General features: G+C 38.6%; 1 protein-coding gene across 1 annotated transcript in view; it reads left to right on the top strand.

Annotated features, from left to right (window-relative positions):
- LOC109911435 (nuclear pore membrane glycoprotein 210-like) overlaps positions 1-27,545 on the top strand; it is a 129,943-nt gene that overhangs the window by 6,453 nt on the left and 95,945 nt on the right. The window contains exons 4-12 of the mRNA XM_048612679.1: positions 1,176-1,272; positions 4,444-4,594; positions 9,091-9,223; positions 14,661-14,816; positions 16,232-16,300; positions 18,485-18,591; positions 23,136-23,276; positions 24,241-24,363; positions 25,671-25,826. Coding sequence (XP_048468636.1) covers positions 1,176-1,272; positions 4,444-4,594; positions 9,091-9,223; positions 14,661-14,816; positions 16,232-16,300; positions 18,485-18,591; positions 23,136-23,276; positions 24,241-24,363; positions 25,671-25,826 — 1,133 coding nt within the window. The remainder of the gene's footprint in view (positions 1-1,175; positions 1,273-4,443; positions 4,595-9,090; positions 9,224-14,660; positions 14,817-16,231; positions 16,301-18,484; positions 18,592-23,135; positions 23,277-24,240; positions 24,364-25,670; positions 25,827-27,545) is intronic.

Below are 27,545 nucleotides of genomic sequence, written 5' to 3'. Positions count from 1 at the left end.
CAAAACTTCTCTTCTTGAAAGGTCTCAATAGTTTGGAAAACAGCAAATGTAACATTTTTATTCAAGAAAGTGGGGAGACTGAAAGCAACAGACTATGCCATTTGCCTAACATCTGTGATTGTGAAATTCTAGAATCCATTAAATGGAGGCAGCAGCAGAATATTTAAAAATTATACTCCAGTAAGATAAATTCATCATGGAGTTATGAAAGGGACAGTGTGTTTGATAAATTATTAGACTCTTTTTCAGCATGATGGATAGAAGGTATTAGTAGATGTGGTGCATTGGACTTTCAAAGGGAATTAATAATTTGCCTTATCAAAGGTAACCATGCGTGATAAGGGCTCATGGTGTTGGGATGTTAAATTAGCTGGAGGATTGGCTAACTAACAGCAAGCATAGTCTGATACGTGATTTATTTTCAGGTTGGCAGAGTGTAATTAGTGGAGTGCCACAGGCTTCGTTGCTAAGTTCTATTTACAATCTACATTCATGACTTCGATGAAATGATTATCTATATTGTCGCCACATTTGCTAAAGAATAAAGATAAGTAGGAAACAAGTGAGGAAGATACAAGGAATCAACAAGGGAATGTACAAAGTTTAAATAAATAGGCAAATGGAGTATAATGTGGGAAAGTGAGAGGTTTTTGGCTTTGGTAGGAAGAATAGAAAAGCAGAATATTATTTAAATGGAGAGAGAATGCTGTAGCACCGAGGAATATGTTTAAAAGAATGAGAATGATCTTACTAAAACATGTAATATTCTGAGAGTGTTCAAAGGGTGGATGCTGAGAGGGTATTCCTCGTGGGGATAGAACTAGGGTGCACAGTCTAAAAAAGTTGTCTCAACTTTTAAGATTCACAGAAGAAGGGATTTCTTTGTCTTTGGCGTTCTGTTCCATCAACAAGCATATTTAAGCCCTAGTTAGATTCTTAATCAAAAAGGGAATAACAAGGAATAGATAGGAAATGGAGCTACGGAAACAATTACATCAGCCATAATCTTAACGAATAGCAGATTAATTTGCTGGGCCAAATGGACTGTTCCTGTTTCTTAAGATATAATTTCTGCTGCTTGTGAATTTTGGAATCACCATCACTCCTGTAGATAATGTACCTGAATTCTTTAATACACAGTAATGTATAATGGAGTTTTCCTGTCTATGTTTAAGGCAATACCTTTAGTAGCTTGGAAGGATTTATTTTCGAATGGAGCATTGTGAAGAATGAAGACATGGATAATATTGCAGAGTCGCCAAGTAAAATTAGGTAGGCATTGGTCGGGCTTTTAAAATCTGGAAGGGCACTATTTCAGTATTTTGACATAGACTGACAAAAATGGGCCTAACCCTTTAAAATGGTAGTTTGATATAATTAGATGATAAGTGAAATAAACTAACCTTACTCACACACTGGTCAACCTGGTGAAGCAACCAGACAGGACTACTTGCATGCCAAACAGCATAAGCAGCAAGCAATAGACAGAGCTAAATGATCCCACAACCAATGGATCAGATCTAAATTCTGCAGTCCTACCACATCCAGTCATGATTAGTGAGGAACAATTAAACAGCTCACTGGTGGAGGTTACTCAAAAAATATCCCCACCCTCAAAGATGGAAGAGCTCAACACACCAGTGCAAAAGATAAGGCTGAAGCATTCACGGCAATCTTCAGCCAGAAGCGTGGATGATCCATTGCAACCTCCTCCAGTAGTCCCCAGCATTAGAGATACCAGTCTTCAGCCAATTTGATTCTCTCCCCATGATATCAAGAAACGGTTGGAGGCACCAGATACTACAATGGCTATGGGCCCAGACAACATTCCGGCAATAATACTGAAGACTTATGCTCCAGAACTTGCCGTTCCCCGAGCCAAGCTGTTCCAATACAGTTACAACGCTGTCATCTACGCATCAATGTGGAAAATTGCCCAGGTATGTCCTATACAAAAAATAGGACAGATCCAACCCAGTCAATTACCATCCAATCAGTCTACTCTCGACCATTAATAGTGATGGAAGATGTCATCAACAGTGCTGTCAAGCAGCACGTGTTCAGTGATGCCCAGTTTGGGTTCTGCCAGGGCCACTCAGCTCCAGACCTCAAGACAGACTTGGTTCAAATATGGACAAAAGAACTGAATTCCAGAGGTGAGGTGAGAGTGACAGCCTTTGACATGTAGGCCGAATTTGAGAGAGTGTGGCATCAAGGAGCCCTAACAAAACTGGAATCAATGGGTATCAGGGAGTAAACTCGCTGCTGGTTGGAATTATACCTGGCATATAGGAAGGTGATCATGGTCGTTGGAGGTCAGTTATCTTAAGCCCAGGTCATTTCTGCAGGAGTTCTTCAGCGTAGTGTCCTTGGCCAGCCATCTTCAGCTGCTTCATCAATGACCTTCCTTCTATCATAAGGTCAGAAGTGTGGATGTTTGCTGATGATTGCACAATGTTCAGCACCATTTGTGACTGTTCGGATACTGAGGCAGTCCGTGTTCAAATGCAAGAAGATCTGAATAATATCCAGGCTTGGGCTGACCAGTGGTGAGTAATATTCATGCCACATAATTGCCAGGCTGTGACCATTATTAATAAGAAACAATTTAATCCTTGACATTCAGTGGTGTTACCGTCACTGAATCCCCCACTATTAGCATCCTTGGGATTACCATTGACCAGAAACTCAACTAGACCCCCACATAAACAACGTCGTTCCAAGATCAGGTCAGAGGCTAGGAATACTGCAGTGAGTCACCCATCTCCTGACTTCCCAAATTCTGTCCATCATCTACAACGCACAAGTCAGGAGGGTGATGGAATACTCCTCACTTGCCTGGATGCGAGCAGCTCCAACAACACTTATGAAGTTTGACACCATCTAGGACAAAGCAACCCGCTTGATTGACGCCATATGCAGAAACAACCTCTGTCTCCATAACCAATGCTTAGTAGCAGCATTGTGTACTATCTACAAGACGCACTACAGAAATACATCAAAGATCCTCAGACAGTACCGTCCAAATCCACAACCAATTAATTCTAGAAGGACAAGGGCAGCAGCTACATGGGAGCACCACCACCTCTAAGTTCCCGTTCAAGCCACTCACCATCCTGACTTGGAAATATATTGCCGTTCCTTGGCTGTCGCTAGGTCAAAATCCAGGAATTCCCTCCCGAAAGGCATTGTGGGTCAACCCACAGTACATGGGCTGTGGTGGTTCAAGAAGGCAGGTCACCACCACCTTCTCAAAGGAACAGGCAATAAATGCTGGCCAGCCAGCAATGCCCACATTCCATAAATAAATTAAAGAAAACTTGTGCATTAACCATACGATTTCATGTAACAGTGGTTTGCTTTTTGTAGTTTTTCTTAACATGCTCAACCTGTAGAAAATAATTTCTGGTTCTGTAATTTTCTGTGGTGTTGCATGTCCTTCATGAATTAAAAAAAACTGGAAGCCAGATTTAACACTCCCATGCTGGTTGGTTTTCAGAGTTTGGAGCGGCCTCATTAATTTCCCAAATACGTTGTTTGCCACACCCTTCCTCTTATTTAGACTGCATGAGCAAATTATCTTTCCCACAATGTTTCTGCTCATGCTGCCAACTACATCTTCTACCTGCTGCTGCTGCTCTTGCTTCCCATTGTTGCCTCTGGCCTTGCTTCTGTTCTTGCTTTAGTATCCAGGGTCTGTCTTCGGCTACTTTACTCCTGGCTCCCATTCTGAACTTGCATTGAAGTGTCAGGCTCCATCTAATAACAGTGATTGATCAGTAGAGGTAGTACTGGGATTTCACCTGCTATCTGTACCAATTAACTTGTGCCACTAGATGATGCTTGGGCAATCTAAAGTGCTGTACTATACATGTGTAGTATTTTTTCAAAAATTATATTGTATTTCTTTTATGTTTGGAGATGTATTTTATTTTGCAAGTGATTTTCACAAGGAATGCAGTGCTGCAGATATATGGTATAGTATTTCAACCTGTACACTGGTTTCTCCAGGCAAAAAAATGTCAGAAGGATCCAAACTCCAGCTTTAAAATTAGCTTCTAAAGGAAAGTATGATTAACTTAAAAGTGGTTTTACTTAAAGTCGTGACTTTGAGAAACACAAACACTGCTGTAAGAGAGGGTTCGTTGCTAGAAACTTAGCCTATGTGCAATTGTACGGATTACCTCACATCATAGCTGCCCATTGTACAGTCTGTTGATGTGCCAGCATTCCATGCATTAGTCTACTGTGATACGATTTTTAATGACCATTATCTTATTCTCTAGTGGAAGTTAGTTTTTTTAGATGTACTAACATGTACACGAGCAGGTTTGAGAGCATCACAGTGACTCAGGTAATTGATTTTTTTTGACACATCACATTCAGAACTTGCTTTTAAACTTGTCAGTCTTATGATCTAATGCGTTCTCTTTTTTTCATTAGAATAATGAAGTTTTCAGAGTCCACCTATTTACCACCTGTACATATTGCAAGAATGGAAAGAGATGGAGTGCAGGGAGACATCATTCTTGTATCTGGGTTAATGACTGGTACTGCTAATCTGAAAACACGACTACAGGATGCTATATATAAGGTACTGGTTTACTGCAGTCTTTTTAGTTACCAAGAAATCAATTTTTAAATAAAGCTTAGATGCTTTGTTTTTATAATCCATCTTACCTAAGAGCTACAAGGATAAAAGGGCCAGAGGAAGGTGGGAGTCTGGAACTTATTGCCTGAATGGGTTGTTAAGGCAGAAGCTCACAAAGTTTAGGCAGTACTATATTGGGCTATTGGCCAAGAGCTGGAAAACTGGATTAGGTGTAGTCAGATCTTTATTGATCAACATGGAGACAGTGGCTGAATGGCTCCCTTTTGTGATGTAAGCATCAATTGAGTCTGTGACCAATCAGAGTCTAACTATTTAGCCTGAGAGTTATGATTAATAGTTAACTATCCTGCTGCATTGCCATTGCTGATGATTGTCCAACCAGTCAGCATCCTTTTCTCATGCAGTATGTATCGGTCTCCCTTTTTAGCAAGCTGTTTCTTGTGTTATAGTTCTGATGAGCGCCGGCCAAAAAGCTTCGACTTCAACTACCTTTCCACTTTTAGCACTGTTCAAGTTCTGTACTACCAATAAATTATCAATATACTTTTTTTGTGTGCAATAAATCCTTTTAACATTGTATCATATTTCCTAAAGTCATACTGTTACAACCCACTGGGATAGCCTGCCATATATAGAGCCCTAATATTCCTAGAGCTGTACCAGATGTTGAATTTTTTTAAAAGGTACACACAGTATCCCCAATCTACCTGACTTTCAGATGAAGTTTGAGTGAAAGCATGGACCAGGTTTCTGTATGAAGCAAAACTTATTATTTATTAGAAGTAATTTGACTATAACTAAACAGGTACAAACCACTGACACATAACCCTACTAAATAAAACTCTAATTCCCTAGTAAACTCTGTCCTTACTTACACTCACACACGAGTAGCAAAAATAGACCAGAACATATAGGAGCAGAATTAGGCTATTCAGCCCATCGGGTCTGCTCCGCCATTCAATCATGGCTGATATGTTTCTCAGTGTCATTATCCTGCTTTCTCCTTAAAACTATTGTTCCCCTTACCGATCAAGAACCTAGCTATCTCTCTCTTAACTACACTCAATGACTTGGCCTCCACAGGCCTGTGCACCAATGAGTTCCACAGATTAACCACCCTCTGGCTGAAGTAATTCCTATCATCACAGTTCTAAAGTGTTGTCTCTTCGGTCTGAGGCTGTGATCTCAGGTCCAAGTCTGTCCTACTAGTGGAAACATCTTTCCCACATTCACTCTATCCAGGCCTCTCAGTATTCTGAAAGTTTCAATCAGATCCCCACTGATAATTCTTCTAAACTCCTTCAGGTACAGGACCCAGAGTCCTCGACCGCTCCTCATGTGACAAAGCCCTTCATCCCTGTGATCATTCTTCTAAACCTCCAAGGCTAGTACATCTTTGGATACAGAATTCAAAACTGCTTACACTATTCCACATGCAGTCTGACCAGACCTTATATGAGTCATAGATGGCCTCAGCCGTACATCTCTGCTCTTGTATTCTTAACCTTAAGAGAACCCTGAACTAGGACTCCCTTTGTGCTTCAGATTTCTGAAGGCTTTCCCCATTTAGAAAATAGTCTTCACCTCTTTTACTAAAAAAGTGCATAACCTCACATTTTTCAACGTTATATTCCATCCATCACTTCTTTGCCCACAGTCCCTTCAAATCCTTCTGCAGCCTCTCCACTTCAACACTACCTGTTTGTCCACTTATCTGAATTTGACCTAAGAGTTATAACTTTGGGTAATGCCAAAAAATTGTGCTGCAGTGAGGAAATGTGCTTAGTGGAAAAGCTTGTGCAAGAATGGAAGAAGTAGCAATCTCCTTGAAGAAAATGCCAATGACCAGATACACCAGAACAACAGGAGCCAGCCACTGGTCTGATCTTGCAAAACGTGTATGTGGAATCGGTCTTCGCAAACTGATGGAATGGTTACGTTTTCACGTGAAATGCAATGCGTAAATATACATTTTAGTGAGCCAATTCATTCGTGAATCCAGCAAAGATTTCAGGGCTAGAGTTAGTTGGTGTAGCGTCTTTGTGGAGCCAAAAAATCTTGTATGAGACAGAAAGCCAAAGTCATTCAGACTCCGAACATACCTCAATGCCATTATTTCCAGTCTCCAGTGATTCATCGAGAAAAAGCAAAAACGCAAGTATCATTATTAAGAGATAGTAGGAACTGCCAATGCTGGAGAATCTGAGATTACAAGGTGTAGAGCTGGATGAACACAGCAGGCCAAGCAGCATCAGAGGAGCAGGAAAGCTGGGTCCAGACCCTTTTACTGAAGAAGGGTCGAGACCTGAAATGTCAGCTTTCCTGCTCCTCTGATGCTGCTTGGCCTGCTCTGTTCTTCCAGCTCCACACCTTGTTATCTCAGTATCATTATTAACATTGGCAATACGGATGAAACATCCATGAATTTGAATACTCTCGGCAGAAGATCATTGAAAATGTTCAAAAAATGTTGAATATCCATTTCAATTCATGGACAGGAAGATTATATGATGTGAGGGCATTGTTAAGGAACTGAAAACATCTTATCTGATTCAGAGTTAGATCTTTACGATGATGTCACAGCCAGTATTATTTAGGGTTAATTTAATGAACTCTGTGTTAGATGCTGAAGCTGATGAATTGGGAGCTTTTAAAATATTACAATTATGGTTCAACCTATCCTTGTAGAATTATTTTATTAAACAAAATATAACGCACTGATTTATTTCAAGTTATCAGTTATGCATATTTACATTTCAAAATTATGATCACGTACACACAAACCAGCATTTGACTTGTATAATTGGCTCATAAGTCAAACCTTGTTTTTAAGACAGGCTTTTTAGATCTTCAAGAGCAAGGATTTCAATAACAATTAGGTCATAAATTAACAACTAAAATTTTAATGCACATCAATTACTCAGTTTTCCAGATATATGTGAACAATGTAATTCCAATAGCAAACACCAAAAAATTTAGGTACGAAATCAGTAATAGCCACATGTAAATAAACTCCTCATGTCCCCAGTTTCAAAGATCCTCCTCAAAACCTAACTCTTTCATTCAGTTTTGGCCAACTTTCCTCATATTTTATTGGTTCAGTGTTTTAGTTTATTAAGCGTCTGAAACACTGATTGGATATTTTTCTATAATTGAAGAATATGTAAATGTAAGTTGTTCATTTTGCTTTTAAGAATTGAAGTGTTACCATATTTAATCTTAAATTCTTGGCAGCGGAGCAGAATAGTACAACTACACATTTGTATTTAAGTATCATTTCTTGAAAAATGTGGCAGTTCGAAATACAGCCCTACCAGACCATTGGCTGCTGTCTCATTAGAGGGAGAGGTACTACGAACGACTGGTGGCAGTTTAACCTGACAGTCACAATGTCTCAGGTAAGGGGAGGGATTGAGAAGGAGAGCCTATGATGGCAGTCTCGGCTTATGTTCGTGTAACTCTATGATACGAATCAGCTAGCCATCCAACTGAGCTAACTGACCCCAGATTCATCAAACGAATAGAGGCAAGTGAGAATGTATTTATAAAGATCTCTTAAATCAAAGTGTCACTTCCTAAATAACATAGCAACAAATAAGGAGGTGGTCAGAGAATGAAACTTTACATGGTCCACCTTCCACTTGAATGTCTTTTTAATTGGATTTTCAAAAGACATTTTCATTGTCAATTATTTCTTTCAAAATATATCTTTTTTAAAGAAATCTGAGTGGATATAATTGTGGCAATCTAACCTTTCTTGAGTTATTTAGCCCACTCTGTTGAAATTTTAAGTTTACTCCATCATAGGATATGAGCATCTCGTTAGGCCAGCACTTATTCATTCCTAATTTCACTTGTGTACTAGCATATTTACATGCGGCCATTACTATGGACTGATTTTGTGTCTAAAATATTTCGGTTTTTGGTGTTTGCTATTGGAATTACATTGTGTTCATACGTCTGGAAAACTAAAATAACAATGTGCGTACCATCTTAGTTGTTAGTTTATGACCTAATTGCTATGATTTATTAAAATCCTTTGACCGTAAGCATATTTTGTGGCCGTATTCTCAGATAGTGTTTTTTAAAAGCTATCATTTGATTTCTCATTCTTGAGTAAAATGTCCGCTGTCTTTGTGCTACATATCATATTAATGATAATGTTGGATCATCATTACATTGCATCTTACTTTTGGGAGATAGGCTTGATCCTCGATGTTCACAAAATTTTTGATGCGATCTGTGCTGCCATGAGAAAGTACTGGTCAGAATTTCGATATTCCTGCATAATGGGAATATAACTTCTTTAATAGTTTCATATCTTATGCACCTGCTAACAAACTGGATAAGAAGTAGAGTGGTCGCAAAAATGGGGATAACTTGGAGTGCAGGGGAATACTATAGCAACTTCCTTTTTTTCATGCATGTGCATTCATAACCACATTCAGTTAATTCTGACTTGTGATTCTTTCTTCCAGAATGTTCCTGCTGCATCAATACGTGTCACTATTTTGGAAAACATTATCTTGAGTCCAGCCCATGATATTTATTTGTTGATAGGCTCTTTTATTCGCTACAGAGTTGCTAAAATTGTAAATGGAAAAATGACAGGTAACTTTCAACTAAAAACTATGTGGAAATACTGCCAGAAGAGGAAATTGCTATGTCTCTTTTAGTTCACAGATCAACAGAGTTATAAATACCAGAATCCTGACAGGCTATTTACTTTTCATATTTTGCTTTGGAGTCAATATGGATATAAGATATGACTGAACATGAAAACATTTTTTCAGTGTAATTAACTGTTATTAACCTATTGTTGGGCGTAAAGATACTTTAGAATGTTTTCTGGCATTAAATATGTATGCCTACAGCTGAGCTGCTGAAGTAGTATTTATAGATTTAATGCATTTTCATCTACATTTAGCAGTGAAATTAGACATTGAACCAGATGTTACTGTAGTTGAATTTGTTTCCATTTGATGGAACAGCAAATTTAAATAAATTATTTTGCCTATGTAATGAAAAGCAGAAGATGGCAACGTAAAGGTCACCTGGCTGTCTAGATTTCATGTAATCTGAAGTCCTGGTAGTGGATCTAGTAACACGTAAAACAACCAAGACAAAACAATCAGAAGATTTGGGCTATTCAGGTATTTTTCAAAGTGCAAGAAATGCAGAGGACTACAAATTTATATTGAAAATGGCATACACAGTTAAATAACATGCAATTAAACAAATTGTGTAGAACCAATAAATGATCAGAATTCCCAGTTGTCTGGTGAAAAGGGTATCAAAACAATTTTTAGTGTTTGGAACAAGGCAGGCAGCACAATGTTAGTCTGCTAGATCTGGTAAGTGTTATATTTATTTGTTTTGTTTTTTTCCAAAAAGAATGTGTGAAAATACTATGACTAAAACATTTATGCACTTCCTCTAAATGCAGTTTAAAAATTTGCAAATTGTGGAAGCAGATTTTCTCAGTGCACAATATGGAACAAAATTTTAAACAGTTTTATAAATACATTACATGTCATACAAAGTCTTTTCCAACAGGAATGTTGATTTACTCTGTCTTTAGTCCTTGGTCTTCAAGTATGTGAGCAAATATTGGTATCAAAATGTCTGCAGTAGTTGGACCATCCCAAATCTGCAGCTGAAAATATCATTTTTATGTCAAAGATTATTCCAGATATAGTTTATCACAATCACATCTGGAAGACTGGGAACAAACAGTAGGAATAAATGGATCTTTTCCAAGAGACAGGGAGTGACTACGGGTGTATTGCAGGGATCAGTGCTCTGACCCCAGCAATTCAAAATATATATTCATGATTTAGATTATGGAACTAAGTAATATCTCCAAGTTTGCAGACAACACAAAGCTAGGGAAGAGAGTGAGTTCTGAGGTGTTTGCACTGATATATCAGTGTGATTTGGACAAATTGAGTGAGTGGGCAGTTGCATGGCATACTGGATAATATAATGGATAAATGTGAGGATATCTGTTTTGGAAAAAGAAACAGGAAGGCAGGTTATTATCTGAATGATAACTTTGGAAAGGAGAGGTGCAATGTGACTTGAGAGGCCTCATATAGCAGTCACTGAAAGTAAGCATGTGCCGATGGCAGTGAAAAAGACAAATAATATGTTGGCTTTCATAGCGACAGGATTCAAGGACAGGAGCTGGGATTTTGTGCCGCAATAGCATAGCGCTTTGGTGAAACCGCACCTAGAGTACTGTGTGCAATTTTTGTTTCATCTGAAGAAGGATGTTCTGGCTGTGTTCAATGAAGATTTACCAGACTGCTTCCTGGATCCCCAACCCAGTTTCTGAATTTGCAGACAGCAGTATTGTCTTAAATCACAAGATAAATGGTGGCAGGGAGGGGCAAAGAACGTCCAAAGCCAGGAACTGAAGTTGGGACAGAACTGTAAAGGGAAGTTCTCTGAGACAGGACAGAACCTTGTTTGAAACAAAAAATTGAGATAAAAGAGCTGGTAACAGAGAAGACACAGTTTATGCTAAATGTCTTCCTGTAATTAGATTTTGGTTAGTTTACCTCATACAATTTGAAATGAATTACTTTGTTCTCGACATCTCTACCCAAACAACTCATTTACCTAATGTGACGCCAACACTTATCTGTTTTCAATATTGACACTGATTGTGACTCACTGCGGGTACTGAGACTTCCAGAGACCCCACCTTAAATTTTGAAAGATAACATCAATAACCTAAAGGGAAATAAAGCTTTACTCACAAAGAAAGTGTTAATTACTATAAAGCAACATAAGTACAACAGTAACCAATAAATAGAGAATGAGGCATAAATCCAATGGTGGAGAAACCTTAGGGATTCCATTCTAAAGGAGCCATGATTGAAAACTGAGCCAGGAATATTGTCACTAATTATTTGTCCATATCCGTGTATATCCTTTAAATGTTGTGAGCATTTTAATTTTTTGTGTGTTGAATGAATTTTGTCGAAAGGGGCATCTGAGAATGCAAAGCAATATGTAACAGACCTAGGCAACGTGGTCAGACATCTTGCAAAATAACTCTCAACAGAGTGGTAGATGGAGTTTAATTTAGATAAATGTGAGGTGCTGCATTTTGGAAAGGCAAATCAGGGCAGGACTTTACACTTAATGGTGAGGTACTGGGGAGCGTTGCTGAACAAAGAGTCCTTGAAGTGCAGGTTCATAGTCGCAGGTGGACAGGACAGTGAAGAAAGTATTTGGTATGCTTGGCTTTATTGAACAGTGCATTGAGTATAGGAGTTGGGAGGTCATGTTGTGGCTGTACAGGACATTGTTATACTGTGTGCAATTGTGGTCGCCCTGCTATAGGAAAGATGTTGTGAAACTTGAAAGGGTCCAGAAAACAGTTACAAGGATGTTGCCAAGGTTGGAGGGTTTGAGCTACAGGGAGAGGCTGAACAGGCTGGGGCTATTTTCCCTGGAGTGTCAAAGGCTGAGGGGTGACCTTGTAGAGGTTTATAAAATCATGAGGGGCATGGATAGGGTAAATAGACAAGGTCTTTTCCCTGGCATGGGTAGTCAAAAACTAGAGGGCATAAGTTTAAGGTGAGAGGGGAAAGATTTAAAAGGAGTAGAGATGTGGGTAGAGATGTCGAGAACAAAGTAATTCATTTCAAATTGTTTGAGGTAAACTAACCAAAATCTAATTACAGGAAGACATTTAGCATAAACTGTGTCTTCTCTTTTACCAGCTCTTTTGTCTCAATTTTTTGTTTCAAACAAGGTTCTGTCCTGTCTCAGAGAACTTCCCTTTTCAGTTCTGTCCCAACTTCAGTTCCTGGCTTTGGAGGTTCTTTGCCCCTCCCTGCCACCATTTATCTTGTGATTTAAGACAATACTGCTGTCTGCAAATTCAGAAACTGGGTTGGGGATCCAGGAAGCAGTATGATAAATCTTCACTGAACACAACCAGAACATTCTTCTTCAGATGAAACAAAAATTGCACACAGTCCTCTAGGTGCGGTTTCACCAAGGCGCTATATTATTGCGGCACAAAATCCCAGCTCCTGTCCTTGAATCTTTTAGCTCAAACCCTCCAACCTTGGCAACATCCTTGTAAATGTTTTCTGGACCCTTCCAAGTTTCACAACATCCTTCCTATAGCAGGGTGACCACAATTGCACACAGTATAACAATGTCCTGTACAGCCACAACATGACCTCCCAACTCCTATACTCAATGCACTGTTCAATAAAGCCAAGCATACCAAATACTTTCTTCAGTGTCCTATCCACCTGCGATTCCACTTTCAAGGAACTATGAACCTGCACTTCAAGGACTCTTTGTTCAGCAACACTTCCCAGTACCTTACCATTAAGTGTAAAGTCATGCCCTGATTTGCCTTTCCAAAATGCAGCACCTCACATTTATCTAAATTAAAGATTTAAAAGGGGGATCTAAGGGGCAACTTTTTCAGGCAGAGGGTAGTGCGTGTAGGAATGAGCTGCCAGAGGAAGTGGTGGAGGCTGGTACAGTTACACCATTTAAAAGGCATCAGGATGGGTATATGAATAGGAACGGTTTAGAGGCCAAATACTGGCAAATGGGACTAGATACGTTTAGGATACATGGTTGGCACGGACGAGTTGGACCGAAGGGTCTGTTTCCGTGTTGTGCATCTCTGTAACTCTATGGCTCTATGACAGGGACATTTACTGTGATAGTATTGCTATCAGGTGTCAATAAAATTTAATTTTGCGCGTATGATACTGGATTAACATACTGTGGATTGAGTTCAAATCTGATTTTACATATTCTGAAATTTAAATCAATAATTAGCAATTTTTGTCTGGCACCAGAAAGTGATTGTGGAATTAAGCTACTAGGTTGTCACAAGAATCCAACAGGTTCATTAAAACCCAGGAGGTTCCCTTCTTCAAGCAAAGGAATCAATCTGGTAGATCATGATCTCACACTACATGTTTGACATTTTTCATGACATTCACTGTGGGTTATTTCGTAAAAACAGTTACTGTAGTCATTGGCACGATGGCCAAGTAGATTTCATTGACTATGAGATTGTAGGGTTGTTAACCTGGACCAATCAGGGAGCCCTGGCTGACAGATATAAACAGGAGATTCAGAGACTCTCCTCATTCTAGGGACTGGCTCTGAGCTGACTGGTCAGAGCTGGTCAGTACACATGTAAATAAAGGGTGACTTGGTGATGGGATACCGGCCTCTATGCACTTATTTTAGTTACTATATCAAGCCGAGTGTATATCATTATCTTAAGCTAACTAGGGATAGTTTGCTAGATCTAGACTTACCAGGCTTCCCCACATCCCAAGAAACGATAGAAAAAGTTACCTTATATACTTGTGTAAAGTTGAATGTATTAGCATGTTGTTTCAGGTTAAATTTATGGGGTCAACTATTACATGGATACTACTTTTGAGGGGCTGAAATTCATTCCTGTCAAAATTCATACCGTATCATCAGCAGTTGCCTAATTGATCTCTAAAAGTATAAAGGAAAAAAAGCGAATTATGGTAATTCTGGAGGCCCAGAGTGGAGTGGGATGGGTGACGGACTGGAAGACACGAAACTGAGCGGGATGGCTGGTGGACTGGACAACCCAGAGCAGAGCAGGACAGCCGGCGACCTGGAGGCCCGAGTGGAGCGGGACGGCCAGTGAACTGGAGGCTGTCAACAAATGTTGATCTATTATTTGTAAAGACTTAGGGTCACCTTTTACACAATACATTGGAAAATTCCAGATTTTTTTGGCCAAAAATAGGGGGTTGACATTTACTTGAGATCGTCTTTTACTCGAGTATATACGGTATTGCAATTTTACGTAAACACTTAATATAAAATTCTTCTGGACATTAACAGATCCACCTGAACTGAGTATTCACTGATTTATGACACTACTGAAATCATAATTTGTTTCTACAACTTGGAGTATTAAAACATAATACACATCATTCATTTCATCTAATATATCTTATCAATTAGTAACATTTGAAATGTTCCACTTGTTTTCTTCTTATTCTTGCAGAAATTGAGATGCCATCTGAACAGTACAGATTGGAATTAAGAAGTGGTGAAATGGGCTCTTATGATGTGGACACAACAGTTGCAGAACTGGATTCTGACACCTGCATTGTCACAGCAGTCCAAGAGGGGCAGATTAGCTTAGTTCTTACATATAAGAGTATCCTTTTTCCATAAACCTACTTTCCATTGCATTGTGTTTTCCAGGCAAACTTATTTCCAACTTTAAAAAATGTACTATGTTCATTTCAGGAAATCACTAACATGAAAAGGATTCTTATAATTGTAGACCATCACTTTCAACTCATCAAAAGGCTTCAGCATAATATTGTAAAATGTATTTTGTTGGTGTGGCTTTTTGTTAAGTGGCTCTGATATATAACAAATTGAGGGCAAAAAGTGATACCTTAGGAGTAATTGAATCAATAATAATTTAAAAATTTCTGCTAAAATGGTGCCTGAGAAAGAAGTTGTTGCATGGTTGTTAAAACCTGACCAAAATGAATATGATCCTATCCGTAGGGTTTCCTGATGGAATATTCTCAGTCTTAGAAGTGAAGAATCTTTTTTTACCCACAAATATTAATGATTTGACAAACAAACATCCTGCTCTATGATTTATTTGTTGATACTGTAGTGAAAAAACAACTCTTAAAAAAGGCTAGTTTCAATAGAGGATCCGTAGGCTCACAAATGAGAGAGAAAACGCTATTATTTTGAAACTTTGCTGTAGTTTTGAGTTTAAAAGTTATTTTCAGGGTTATGTATCTGGAATCCAAATGCATAGAAAATTGGAACACTTCGATAATCACTTGTCTGGGTACTGTAATTCTAAAATGATAATTTAAATTTTTTAAAGGTATTCTATCTCTTTTCTATTGTCTTGTTTTAATTTTGTTTGTTCCTTACTTTTTCAATATTTTTCAAATGATTAAATTCTTGTTCAAATAAGAATTTCTGATCCTGCTTAAAAATCATGTTTGTATTTATTATCTCAGTAAAAGAAGCCAAATGGCCTACTCCTGCTCCTATTTCTTATGTGCCAATATTACCAGTAATGTGTGCTTCAGGCTAGCAATATACTATTGTCAATCCATAATATGTTTGAAGCACTAAAATGTCTCAAAATGACTGGCCAACTCAAAGGAAACTGGAAGTCTACACAAGTGCCAAAACAAAATTAAGTAGCTCTTCACAACATACTGGAGTTCATGTGTTCATTGAAACCATGTTAGAATCTCTTTGAAATGGTGGTTTAGGGGAGGCAGTCCCTATCTGGGATAATCCTGTTGACGTCATTTAAATGTGTTCACATTACTGCCATTTGGATAGAAGTCTGCTTTCTTGGGGGCAAGCACAGGTAATGTACAATTGGGATTGTATAATCAATCCTTGATGTTGGGTATTAGGTTATGATTACTAACAAAATTTGTGTTATTTATGTGCCATAATGTGCTGAATGACGTTAAATTACCACACACGTGATAGGTATTCTTAAAAAAGGTACAGTTGCTATGTATTTGCATTCAGTAGTCAGTATTGAAGGAAGTTATGGTCTCTTTAACTAAAGTATAGATATTCATATGCAAGCACTGTCTCAGCTGCCCAATTCTACAATATATGTTGTAACGGCTGGTTTTCTAGGTTAGTATTGTACAGAGTTCCTTAGTATGTCATACAGACATAATATTCAGTGAGGCAAGATAAGAAACTTAGGTAGAAAGAATTCATTGGAGATTGTTTTTGTTGTTATAATGCCCTATTGTTGCAATAGAGTCAAGGAGATCAGAATATTTGGAGAGATGTGTCCTGAAAGTGCCTTTAGAGAGCACTGCTGATATTTGGCTTTACTGCATTGGTGTCTTGATCCTACAGTAGCAGATTTTTACTATCTTCCACATCCACAAATGACAAGTTTCCAAGCACCGTTAGTAATCATGCTAGGAAACCTCCAAAATATTGAAACAAGGTAGATCAAGAAAAAAATGAAGATCTAGAAAGTTTTTCAAAAACACTTGCAGAGAAGGAAGTCCAGCCTTGATACAGTTTCTGGCTACAATCCTTTAATACTTCAAGCTGCACTGATTTTATTTTAAAACCTGTAGCCAAGAATACTGCACCTAAAGCTTCCGGTACTAATAACCTAGAAAAGTTAGGAAACACTTCAATAAGAAATCCTGTGCTGCTTACCTTCCAAGCTGTTGCATAGTCCTGATGAAATACTTTTATTACCATTAGTAGATCATTTAAAGTTGACCCGTACTTCTTAACTCTGCAGTAAACTTTACATCATTAACTAAAATTATTTTTGCAACTCTTAGCGTACAAACAATTTTGTTTTGCTGTTTTAACAGCTGGATTAACATATGAGAACCTTCAAATGAAGTAAAAACATGGACACAGTAATTTTAATATACTTAAAAGCTTTTGGCAATGTACTTTGAGAGGGTGATAGGTTATTTGCAATAGTTGTAAATATGGATTTGAGATTGCCGTCAGATCAGCCATGATCTTATTAAATGGTGGAGCAAGGCCAAGGGTCCAAATGGCCAAATCATGCTCCTTGTTCGTATGGCCTCAGTTCACTTGTAGATTTTGGTTATTGCCCATTTAATGAAATTTAATTCGAATAAACACATGCCTTTTCAGAAGTATTCATCTAATTGATTGCATACCTCACAATGAAATCTAAAAATAAGCAGTGAGATCTTTGGGTTTTCCAGTATTGGTCTTGAGTAAGCTAAAGAATATCCTATTGGTATGATCGTAAAAACTCTTAGATGATCACAAGTCATAGAGAAGTACAGCACAGTAACAGACCCTTTTGGTCTAATTCATCCATGCTGACCAGATATCCTAAATTAATCTAGTTCTGTTGCCAGCATTTTATCCATATCCCTTTAAACCCTTCCTGTTTGTATACCTATCCAGATGCCTATTAAATATTGTAATTGTACCAGCCTCCACCACTTCCTCTGGCAGTTCGTTCCATACATGCACCATCCTCTGTGTGAAAAAGATGCCCCTTAGATCCCTTTAAAATCTTTCCCCTCTCACCATGAGCCACTGCCCTCTACTTTTGGACTTCCCTCCCCTGAGAAAAAGATTTTGACTATTCACTCCATCCACACTGCTCATGATTTTATAAACATCTTTAAGGTCACCCCTCAGCCTCTGACGCTCCAGGGAAAATAGCCCCAGCCTATTCATCCTCTCCGTACAGTTCAAACCCTCCAACCCTGGCAATATCCCTTTCAAGTTTCACAACATCTTTCCTACAGCAGGGAAACCAGATTTGAACACAGTATTCCAAAATGGCCTAACCAATATCCTGTACAGCCGCAACATGACCTCCCAACTCCTATATTCAATGCACTGACCAATAAAGGCAAGTGTACCAAACCCCTTCTTCATTATCCTGTCTACCTGCGACTCCATTTTCAATGAACTGTGAACCTGCACTCCAAAGTCTCTTTGTTCGGCAACAATCCCCAGGACCTTACCATTAAGTGTATAAATCCTGCCCTAATTTGCCCTACCAAAATGTAGCACCTCACATTTATCTAGATTAAACTCCATCTGCCGCTCCTTGGCCCATCTGATCAAGGTCCCATTATGCTCTGAGGTAACCTTCTTTGCTGTTCACTACACCTCCACTTTCGCTGTCATCTGCAAGTTTACTAACCATTCCTCCTATATTCGCATCCAAATCATCACAAGTTCACCATTGTTCTGAAAGTTCTTAAAGTATTTTATAACTACTCAAATTCAAAGTACGTGCTAGGCATATGAAGATTGTTCTAAAATTTTTCCTGTTAATCCATCCAGGTTTTTCTGTCTTTCCTGGAGAAAGATGGGTTTTGGAAGTAGGAAGGATGTACGAATTTAGAGTGGAAGTTTACGACAAAAGCAGTAATAAAGTTTATTTATCTGATGTAAGTTATTAGAAAACCAATTTTTTTTTGTTTGGCACACTTTTGTTCTTGACTGATGTTAGCCGTCAGTCCTAACCGATCATTCACTGATATTCATGCTTTTTTTTCTTATGAATGTTTGTTTTGTGTTATGAATGAAAGGATTTATATGTTGATTTAATTTTGGTACTGTCTCTTCAATTCAGGGCAAAATTGACTGGTGAAGAGGGTCATTTGATATGCTTCAAATTCTGTCTGACCACAGACCTGGGTAGCTTGGTTGCCACGGGGACAGGGGATTCAAATTGAGACTTAATGACAGCAAGGTGATATATTTTCACACCAGGAAACTAAGGCAGGATCATTAACTGTGAGCATGTTTTGAATCTCTCAGTCTTTGGACAGCAGTCCTTTAGAAGGTCAGAAGGCTGTAACTAAAGTGGTCAGCAGTGGGGAAAAGGCTTTAAATCTTCTACCTACTACCAAGCAGATTGCAAGAGGAAGGATGATCTCTGGCCAAACAGGTACACCCTGTTGTAATCTAAAAACCCTGGAACATTTGTCTTTATGAGGTTAGGAGAAGTTGCCAAGTGGCCCTTACTATAAGTAGTTGATTCTAAAATTGTCTGAAAACTAATGGAAGATTGTCATTCAACATTATAACTCTGTGAAATGGAAAGGCACGGACCTGATGGAAGCTACGACTTGAATTATGTTCTTTAAGATTCTAGTCTTGTGAAAAACATGCTGGAAGGTAAATATTTATGCAGCAGTCCTGAAGAAGGGTAATACCCGAAACGTTGACTTCACCTTTCCTCCAGATGCTGCCTGGCTTGCAGTGTTCTTGCAGCCTCCTGTTTGTCTATCGCCTTTCTGTGGTTTGGAGTACTATATGATTGGTAAGAAATGAATCAAAGTTAGCGATGAGTTCTATTAAGCCAAGAAAATACCCATTATATGATGAGCCAAACTTTTCTATTCTCAAAAGTCAGTCCATCGTCTGCTGTTGTGCAAACAACTGCAATAACATGTTTAAGTAGATGCCTCCAGTACTCCTGCTGCTTTTCCATCTGTTCCTCCAGGTCTGAATCCATATTGCCTCATTAAATATGTAAGCAAAGCTCTTCTATGATCTGCAGAAATAATTTTGAATACCAGAAGAGTTTGCCAGTCATTAAACCATCACTGCCAGTTTTGTTGACAGTGTTGAGAAGAATTAGCAGGTAGAATCCAGTCAGTTAGAGTATAGTGGCCACCCCCGATTGTATCCTCTACCATTTAACTTAGATTAAATGAAATAGATACTTTTATACAGTGATTCATTTGTTTGAAATCAACACTTTGATTTTTCAAATGGGCCATTCCAATATTGACACTGAGAAAATATATAAATTTTTAAAGGAAAAGCTTTATAATGCATGATGAACGTATTCAGTTCATTGGTTTGAAGCTCAAGAGTGTGGAAATCTTGAGTGTAGCACTTCTTGAATGGAGCTGGCAATAAATCAAAGCTTAAAGTTTTGGCAAAGATCTGTAGCTCAGGTTGTGGGTGAGATTGTTGACTTGCCGGCTGAGCTGGCTTGTTCTTGTTCAGACGTTTCAACATCATGCTAGATGACGTCATCAGTGGAGCCTCCGATGAAGCCATTCGCAAAGATCTGTAGTTTCATCGGAGCCTCCACTGATGATGTCATCTAGCATGGTGTTGAAACATCTGAACGAGAACAAGCCAGCTCGGTGAGCAAGTCATCAACCTCATAAATCAAAGCTTTCTAATTATGTTCAGTATCCAAGAGGACTATTTTTACTTTTTGTGTCACCATTTAAGCATTTTTTCTGACATATTAGAATGAAAATATCTGTCTCCCAATTGATTGATTGATTTAGGTTAGGTTCGAAAGGGTGCAGAAAAGATTTACAAGGAGTTTAAAAACCGAAAGAACTGTGGATGCTGTAAATCAGCAACATAAACAAAGTTGCTGGAAAAGCTCAGCAGGTCTGGCAGCATTTATGAAGGAAAAAACAGAGTTAACGTTTCAGGTCCGGTGGTGACCCTTCCGCAGGACAGTTGTGCCAGACCTGCTGAGCTTTTCCAGCAACTTTGTTTTTGTTCCTGTTTACAAGGAGTTTACTGGAAATTGAGGGTTTGAGTTACAAAGAGAAGCTGGACAGGTTGGCACTATTTTCCCTGGAGCATGGAAGGTTGAGGGGTGACCTTATAGAGATTTATAAAATCATGAGGGGCATAGATAAGGTGAATAATAAAGGTCCTTTCCCTAAGGTAGGGGAATTCAGAATTTTTTTTTTATTTATTCACGGGATGAGGGCATCACACCAGCATTTATTGCCAATCTCTAATTGCCTGGAGGGCTGTTAAGAGGCAACCACATTGCTGTTGTTCTGGATTCACATGTAGTCCAGACCAGGTAGGGATGGCAGTCTCTTTCCCCAAAGGACATTAATGCACCAGAAAAGGTTTTCTGACAATCAGCAATGGATTCATGGTCATCATTCGACTCTTAATTCCAGATTTAAAAAAAATTGAATTCTAATCGCACCATCTACCATGGCGGGATTCGAACCTGGGTCCCCAGAACCTTATTGGGGTCTCTGGATTAACAGCCCAGCAATAATACCACTAGGCCATCACCTCCCTCTAATATTAAGGTGAAAGGGACAAGATTTAAAGGGGTCCTAAGGGGCAACATTTTCAAACTGAGGGTGGTTTGTATATGGAATGAACTTCCAGAGGAAGTGGTAGCTGCAGGAACAGTTACAACATTGAAAAGACATTAGGGCAGGTACATAAATAGCAAAGGTTCAAAGAGATATGGACCAAATGCAGGCAAATGGGGCAAAAAAAAAGTTTGGGAAACCTGGTCAGCATGGACAAAATTGGACCGAAGGGTCTGTTTCTGTGCTCAATGACTATGACACGAGCCCAACTCATGGGCTGTTTGGTAATTGTAATTGTGCTCATTCACTTCAATCTTATCTAGATGCAAATGGTATCCCTGCCTTGCATTGCCTTTTAGCACAGATACAAAAGCAAGAGCTTGTCATTGTTCTCAGCAGGCCTTCATTTAGGAGTTTGCAGCACATTAAATTAAGGCACCCTCTGACCAACCTTATTAACCAGACAGCCCAGGGTGGTCAGAGTCAGGATCCTCTCATAAGTGATGAGAAACCTGATAACAAGAAGTACACCACTCACCTTGAGTTCTTCTGCTCAATTGTCAAATTTTATTCCTCCTGTAATAAGAGAGAGAGACACGTATTACAGAAAGAGAAAGTCGTTGGCAGAGGTGTACTGAGCCAGTGAGTGGGTAGTGCAGAGAGCGTGCAGGATTGATGGTGTTGCAGATTGGGTTAGGGGAGAGTGAGTGGGCATGATATTGCAGGGAATAGTGAGAATGGTAGAGCATGAGGCTTGCTTGGAGGTGGGTATAGTAGCTCAGAGAATGAGTGTGGGCTTTGGGAGAAGGTGGTGGACCTTAGCCTGGAGAATGGAGATTAATCTTTCTACAGTTCTGGGTATACTTCCAAGCAGTTCTGTATTTTACCCAGCTGGCAACCTTGGGCCAGACTGGCGTGATCTGTTGCTGCTGGTCCTAAGGAATGGAAAGTCCTAACTGTGCATTGCCCCAATCAGCTGGAGCACAGACCCCGCCCCCCCCCAAACAAAACAATCTACCATGTCAGGACAAATGTCAGGAGCTGACAGTGCTTGGCTGGGTGAACAATGGGTTATTAAATATTGTGCCTGGGCCAGGGATGCCAGTCAATTCCATGCTGTCTGGTGAGTGGTGAGTTGTTCCAGGAATGGTGTGTGGTAGGATGCAGTTTGATGCTCACCAGAGGGGTGGAACTGCAAGTAATGTGGGAAGATTGGGCTAGAAAACCTGCTCAGTGTAGTGGTGAGCATTGCTCCACCAAACCAGCCACTTTTTGTACTCAGGTATAAAAATGCAAGATTCAACGCTTAGCACTGGCATTGATCAAGATAAAAAGGACAAAATAATTCAGCAATTTTTGAAAATGTATTGTTTTCAGTGAGTCTTTCTTTCAAGGAACATAGCTGCAAGGTACTACTTGCAAATTTAATATAATTCATAATTTAACACGCTATGTTTATACAGTGGTAATCTCTAACTGATCAACAATAATCTTAACATGTACATTTTTGTCAGATTGAAATGTTTGTGTACATTTTTGGCACATTTAATCAAAATTTGGTATAATGTTTGCTAGTATACTAAATTATTGAATTTTCTGGAATGAAAATCATGAAGAAAACTAGCACAAATGTAAAATTTTGTTCAGAAATATGGCTGCTCTCTGTGCTATACAAAGTAACAATGTAGTTTTGTAGTAAATATCTGCAACTTGAAAGAATGAGATTGCTGCACGAATAGAATTGGTTGACATACTTACTAACCAATCCAATGTTAATCTCACTGTTTGAAAAAGCACAATATTTTGAAAATAAATTAATTTATGAACGGAAGTATGCTTTTGGAAACATAGTGGAAAATAATCACTTATGCTTAGGTTTTTTTTTCCAGAATTTAAATATTGCCACTACCATTCCGGAATCATACTTCAGAATCTTGAATAAATCTGTTAATGGAACTTATCATTATGTTGATGTTTTATCAGCTGGACAAGAAGTAATTAAAGCTTCACTCTTTGGAGTAGTAGGAGAGGTATGGATAAGATATGTAATTTGACGAATGCTGTATACAACATACTACGAGACACATTGCTGTTTAAAGATTGCTGCGAGCAATTTATCATTGTAATCAGAAATCAGTAGTAGAACCCTTCAAGTGTGTTCAATCCAGTCAGTTTTATTTCATACGTGTGATTGTTTAAACTTGTTTTATTTTTTGTGTAAAATTTGTTTAGCTAGTGTATAAGCATCATGATTCAACAGCTACCCAAAACGAACTGGTGAGTCAGAATTTCCTGGAATAGAACTTTCAGTTCACCCACTTTTGAGATCCCTGTGCAACTCGGAATGGATATTTAACATATCCAAACTGTTGCACTTAATTTTTTGCAACTGATAGTCAGCCACAGAATCGTTTAACCTACATTTCATAGTAGTTGCAATCATCAGACTTCTTAAAATTTCAGATTTGCTGCACTCAAGGTTTTACCATATGTATCAGAATATAGGGTTCAGGTATAGATAATTATTTAATATTCAGTGTCTGTTCTGCTCAGTAATTCCTGTCCATATGTCAGTAGTAGTTATGAAAGCTTAGGAGAAAGTTGTCCATTCAAGTGTTCAATCAGCATTAAATGGCACAACAAAGATACCTTAAAAAGAATCTTACTGTTAACAGAATATATGCACGTAAAACCTGTGTTACGTTTATTATATATCTAATTTTTTAGATATAAGAATGAAAAGGTAAATTCTATTCTGTGCGGTAATTTTGTATGGAGTGAAATCATTTGATTCCAATAGGCAGCTCCAACAATAACTTCTTGTTGACATTCTATATTTGCTCAAAAATGATGTTATTTTGTCAAAGCAATTAATGCAATTAATTTGTAAAACTATTGATGCAAAGATCGGCTGGCTAATTTTTATAAAAAAATTAAAGCTTTAAAATATAAACCCATTTTGCTTTTTTAATTATTGTTATTATCTTGTTATAGAGCTTGGTTGTTCCCATTATCAACCACCAAGAAGTAATTATTTATGAACCAATAATCCTGAAGCCTGAAATCCTTGTTTTCCCTTGGCATCCCAAGCCCCGAAGTTATCGGCACTTAATTCAGGTACTGCCTTCTGTGACTCAATTATGATGTGAGTTGCATCTTATCTTGCAGAAACTTGTATAATCTACATAAAAAGACAACCCAATTTCCATTATATCAAAAAGCACAAGTAGAGGTAATTCAGTTCCATCCACTCTGTAACTGATTCAAAATAGAATGGGATGAAGAGCATGAAATAATTGACAAAAGGGCCTGGGAATGTGCAGATGAGGCTAATCGGAAAATTCCAGGGATAAGGGATTTATACAAAGGTTTAAGTATTGTTTTCCTCTGAGCAAAGAAAGTGATTGAGGAATGTTATAGATGGTTTCAAAGTTAGAAAGATTTCAATAGGGTAGATGAGTTTATAACCAGAGAGAATAGACAGTGAAGTTAATTACCAAAATAGGTGGAAATGAGAATTATTTTTAGTGGTAATAAATTTTGTTAGGAGATTGGATATATGCTTAGGGAAATTTGCAGGGCTGTGAGCAAACAGCAAGGGAATACAACTGAATGGAACAAAAATAGAAGTTGCTGGAAAAGTTCAGCAGGTCTGGCAGCATCTGTACAGAAGAATTGGAGTTAAAGTTTCAGGTCCAGCGACCTTTCCTCAGAACTGAAATGGACCTGAAACATTAACTCCGATTTTTCTTCACAGATACTGCCAGACCTGCTGAGCTTTTCTAGCAACTTCTGTTTTTTTCCTGATTTACGGCATCCGCAGTTCCTTCAATTCTTATTTTACAACTGAATGGAAAGCAGTTTCAAAGAACTGCAAAGACTTACTGGACCAAACTGAAAACGAAAAATGCTGGAGATCACAGCAGGTCAGGCAGCATCTCCATGGATGCTGCCTGACCTGCTGTGATCTCCAGCATTTTTTGTTTTCAGTTCAGATTCCAGCATCTGTAGTAATTTGCTCTGACTTAATTGGACCAAATGGGCTCTCTCTCTACCATATGATGCTTTTGCCTATGCCAGTTTCTATTCCCTTAAAAACAGAAGAAACTTGACATTCAGTTTAAAAAAAAATTGCATTCTACCTAAGGACACACTGGACTGCCTAGAAACATACTACCGTGTAAAGTCTTGTGGTGCAAAGCTAACTTTTGATCTGTCATAAATGTTTGCTGGAAAATTCACGATATGTATTTAGCCAGAATTTCCACTATATACTTCCAAAAGGTGCGTTTTTTGGCTGGTGAAATACCCCAGTTGAAACACAAGGTTGGATTATCCCTGCCTTTTTTTTAAGCAGTTCTTTCTGCACAGGCTGCACAAATAGATTTTGTAAAATGTCTTATGCATGCCTTTATATTCCACAGGTTAAAGGTGGAAGTGGCAACTTTACATGGTCATCAGGTAATGAAAGTGTAGCTCTGGTGACAGTAAAAGGTGTAATAGCAACTGGTGACAGCCGAGGTTTCAGCATTATACATGCTAGAGATGTGGAAAATCCAATTCACTTTGGCAAAATGCAAGTAAGTAATAAGTCATGGTCTCCTTAACTATTTAATACTGAAGCTTAGATTTTTCAAGCTGTCTTATTTTAAGTTGATGTTAATCCATTTAAAATAAAAAATATAAATAGTTAAGTAATTCCAATTGGAAAATCTGGTCTCTTGTTCTCTTTGAACTTCACACAAAACTTTTATTTTGTTTTCATTTATTTTCTGTCTTTCTCTTGTTTCTTAGCATGCAGTAGACACGGGCACACCATTCCCTGAAAGGTTTGTGCCTTATTTGTATATGGTGCAAGAAATGTCAGCATGTCCAGCTGGTAGCAGGGCATCTCATCAGTGATAAGGGTAGGACTTTGAAGAACCTTGTGTGCATACTAGTTTACTGGATCTTTTAATTAAACAGATGCTGTGTTCATTGTAGGGATTAACTGAAGGCTGGTTCTGTAATGGAAGACATAAACTGATGATTGAGAGAGCATTGGAATTCTATAGCAATATCCTTGAGATCAAAGTATGCCTCCTTTAAATCAGATGGAAGGAGAGTGTCCCGCCAAGGGAAGAGATCACATTTTCCAGAAATTTAGCTCCTTGTATCTGGAAACAAACCAGGAAAGGTTCTGACCTAATCCAATTTGCTACGGTGAGGCTCGTATTCACAGTTTTGCTGCCATTGCCAGCATAGGGCTTCATCATAACAGCAAGAAAAATGTTGACCACTCCCACTTTATATTACTCTCATCTGGTCATGGCAACACCCTTTAATAAGCCTCATACTTCCAAACGCTACCACCACTCTCTCAAATATTGTCTTTTTCTTTTGCACACATCAGCTAAACTATTGTACCCACATGCAGAAGTAGAGAACTCTTCTTTGCTGAATAATATAGTCCCCTTCCTCGTGCAGAATAAACTAGGCATAATGCAAGGGAGAGGATGTGAAGAATAGGAGGAAGAATGAAGTTGTTTCTCATGCTGTTATTTGCTGAAGAGATTACTTTGGATATCCTGTAGGAGAGAAAGCCAGAATTGTTGCAGAGGGTGAATCCAGCTGCAAAAATGATCTCTCTCCCTTTCTCCAAGTGTCAGATGATTTGCAATAGAGGAGGAGGAAGAATCTGCAACTAGGAATCCATTGTGACTATCAGTCACTCCTAAACTTGCCAATGACTGGTCAGAAATTGATACCCCTGACCTTTCAATAGTGACTTGGAAGAGTAAATACAGATTGGTACATCACAGATGTAGGCAAGAGAAGGGAACACAGCTCACCAGAGAAAAAGCATACATCTTTGCCTGCTATAGAGAACAAATTTGATTATTTCTAGTGCACAGATTTCAGAAGTAACAGCTGCGGTGCAATGGTTGTCTATTGTGGCGCATGCGGATCTGATTACACAGCATGTCAGATGGTCTTGTAACTTGTGCATGACATTCATGCGTAGCATCAGGTTACTGTAGTCTTGAATTCAAACTTTAAGTGAGCCCCTCTTCAGGAGCATCTGGTAGCACCTCTCAAAGCTTCACAAACTAAAGCATTGCAGGCCCTGGGCTGCAGCATTTACTGCATTTTACTGAGCTCAAGTAATAGAACTGATTTTGGGCTTTCATGATGTTAAAGCACTCCTGACATCTGCTGTTGAACAGGTCAGTTTGGTTTCTGAAGCTTTTTAAATTCATTTCAGGGAATGTGAGCTATGCTGACCAGGCCAGCATTTATTCCCCATCCCTAGTTGCTCT

The sequence above is a fragment of the Rhincodon typus genome, chromosome 26, assembly GCF_021869965.1.
Source record: "Rhincodon typus isolate 14 chromosome 26, sRhiTyp1.1, whole genome shotgun sequence".
NCBI lineage: Eukaryota > Metazoa > Chordata > Chondrichthyes > Orectolobiformes > Rhincodontidae > Rhincodon > Rhincodon typus.
This window is presented reverse-complemented; position numbering and strand designations above follow the sequence as displayed.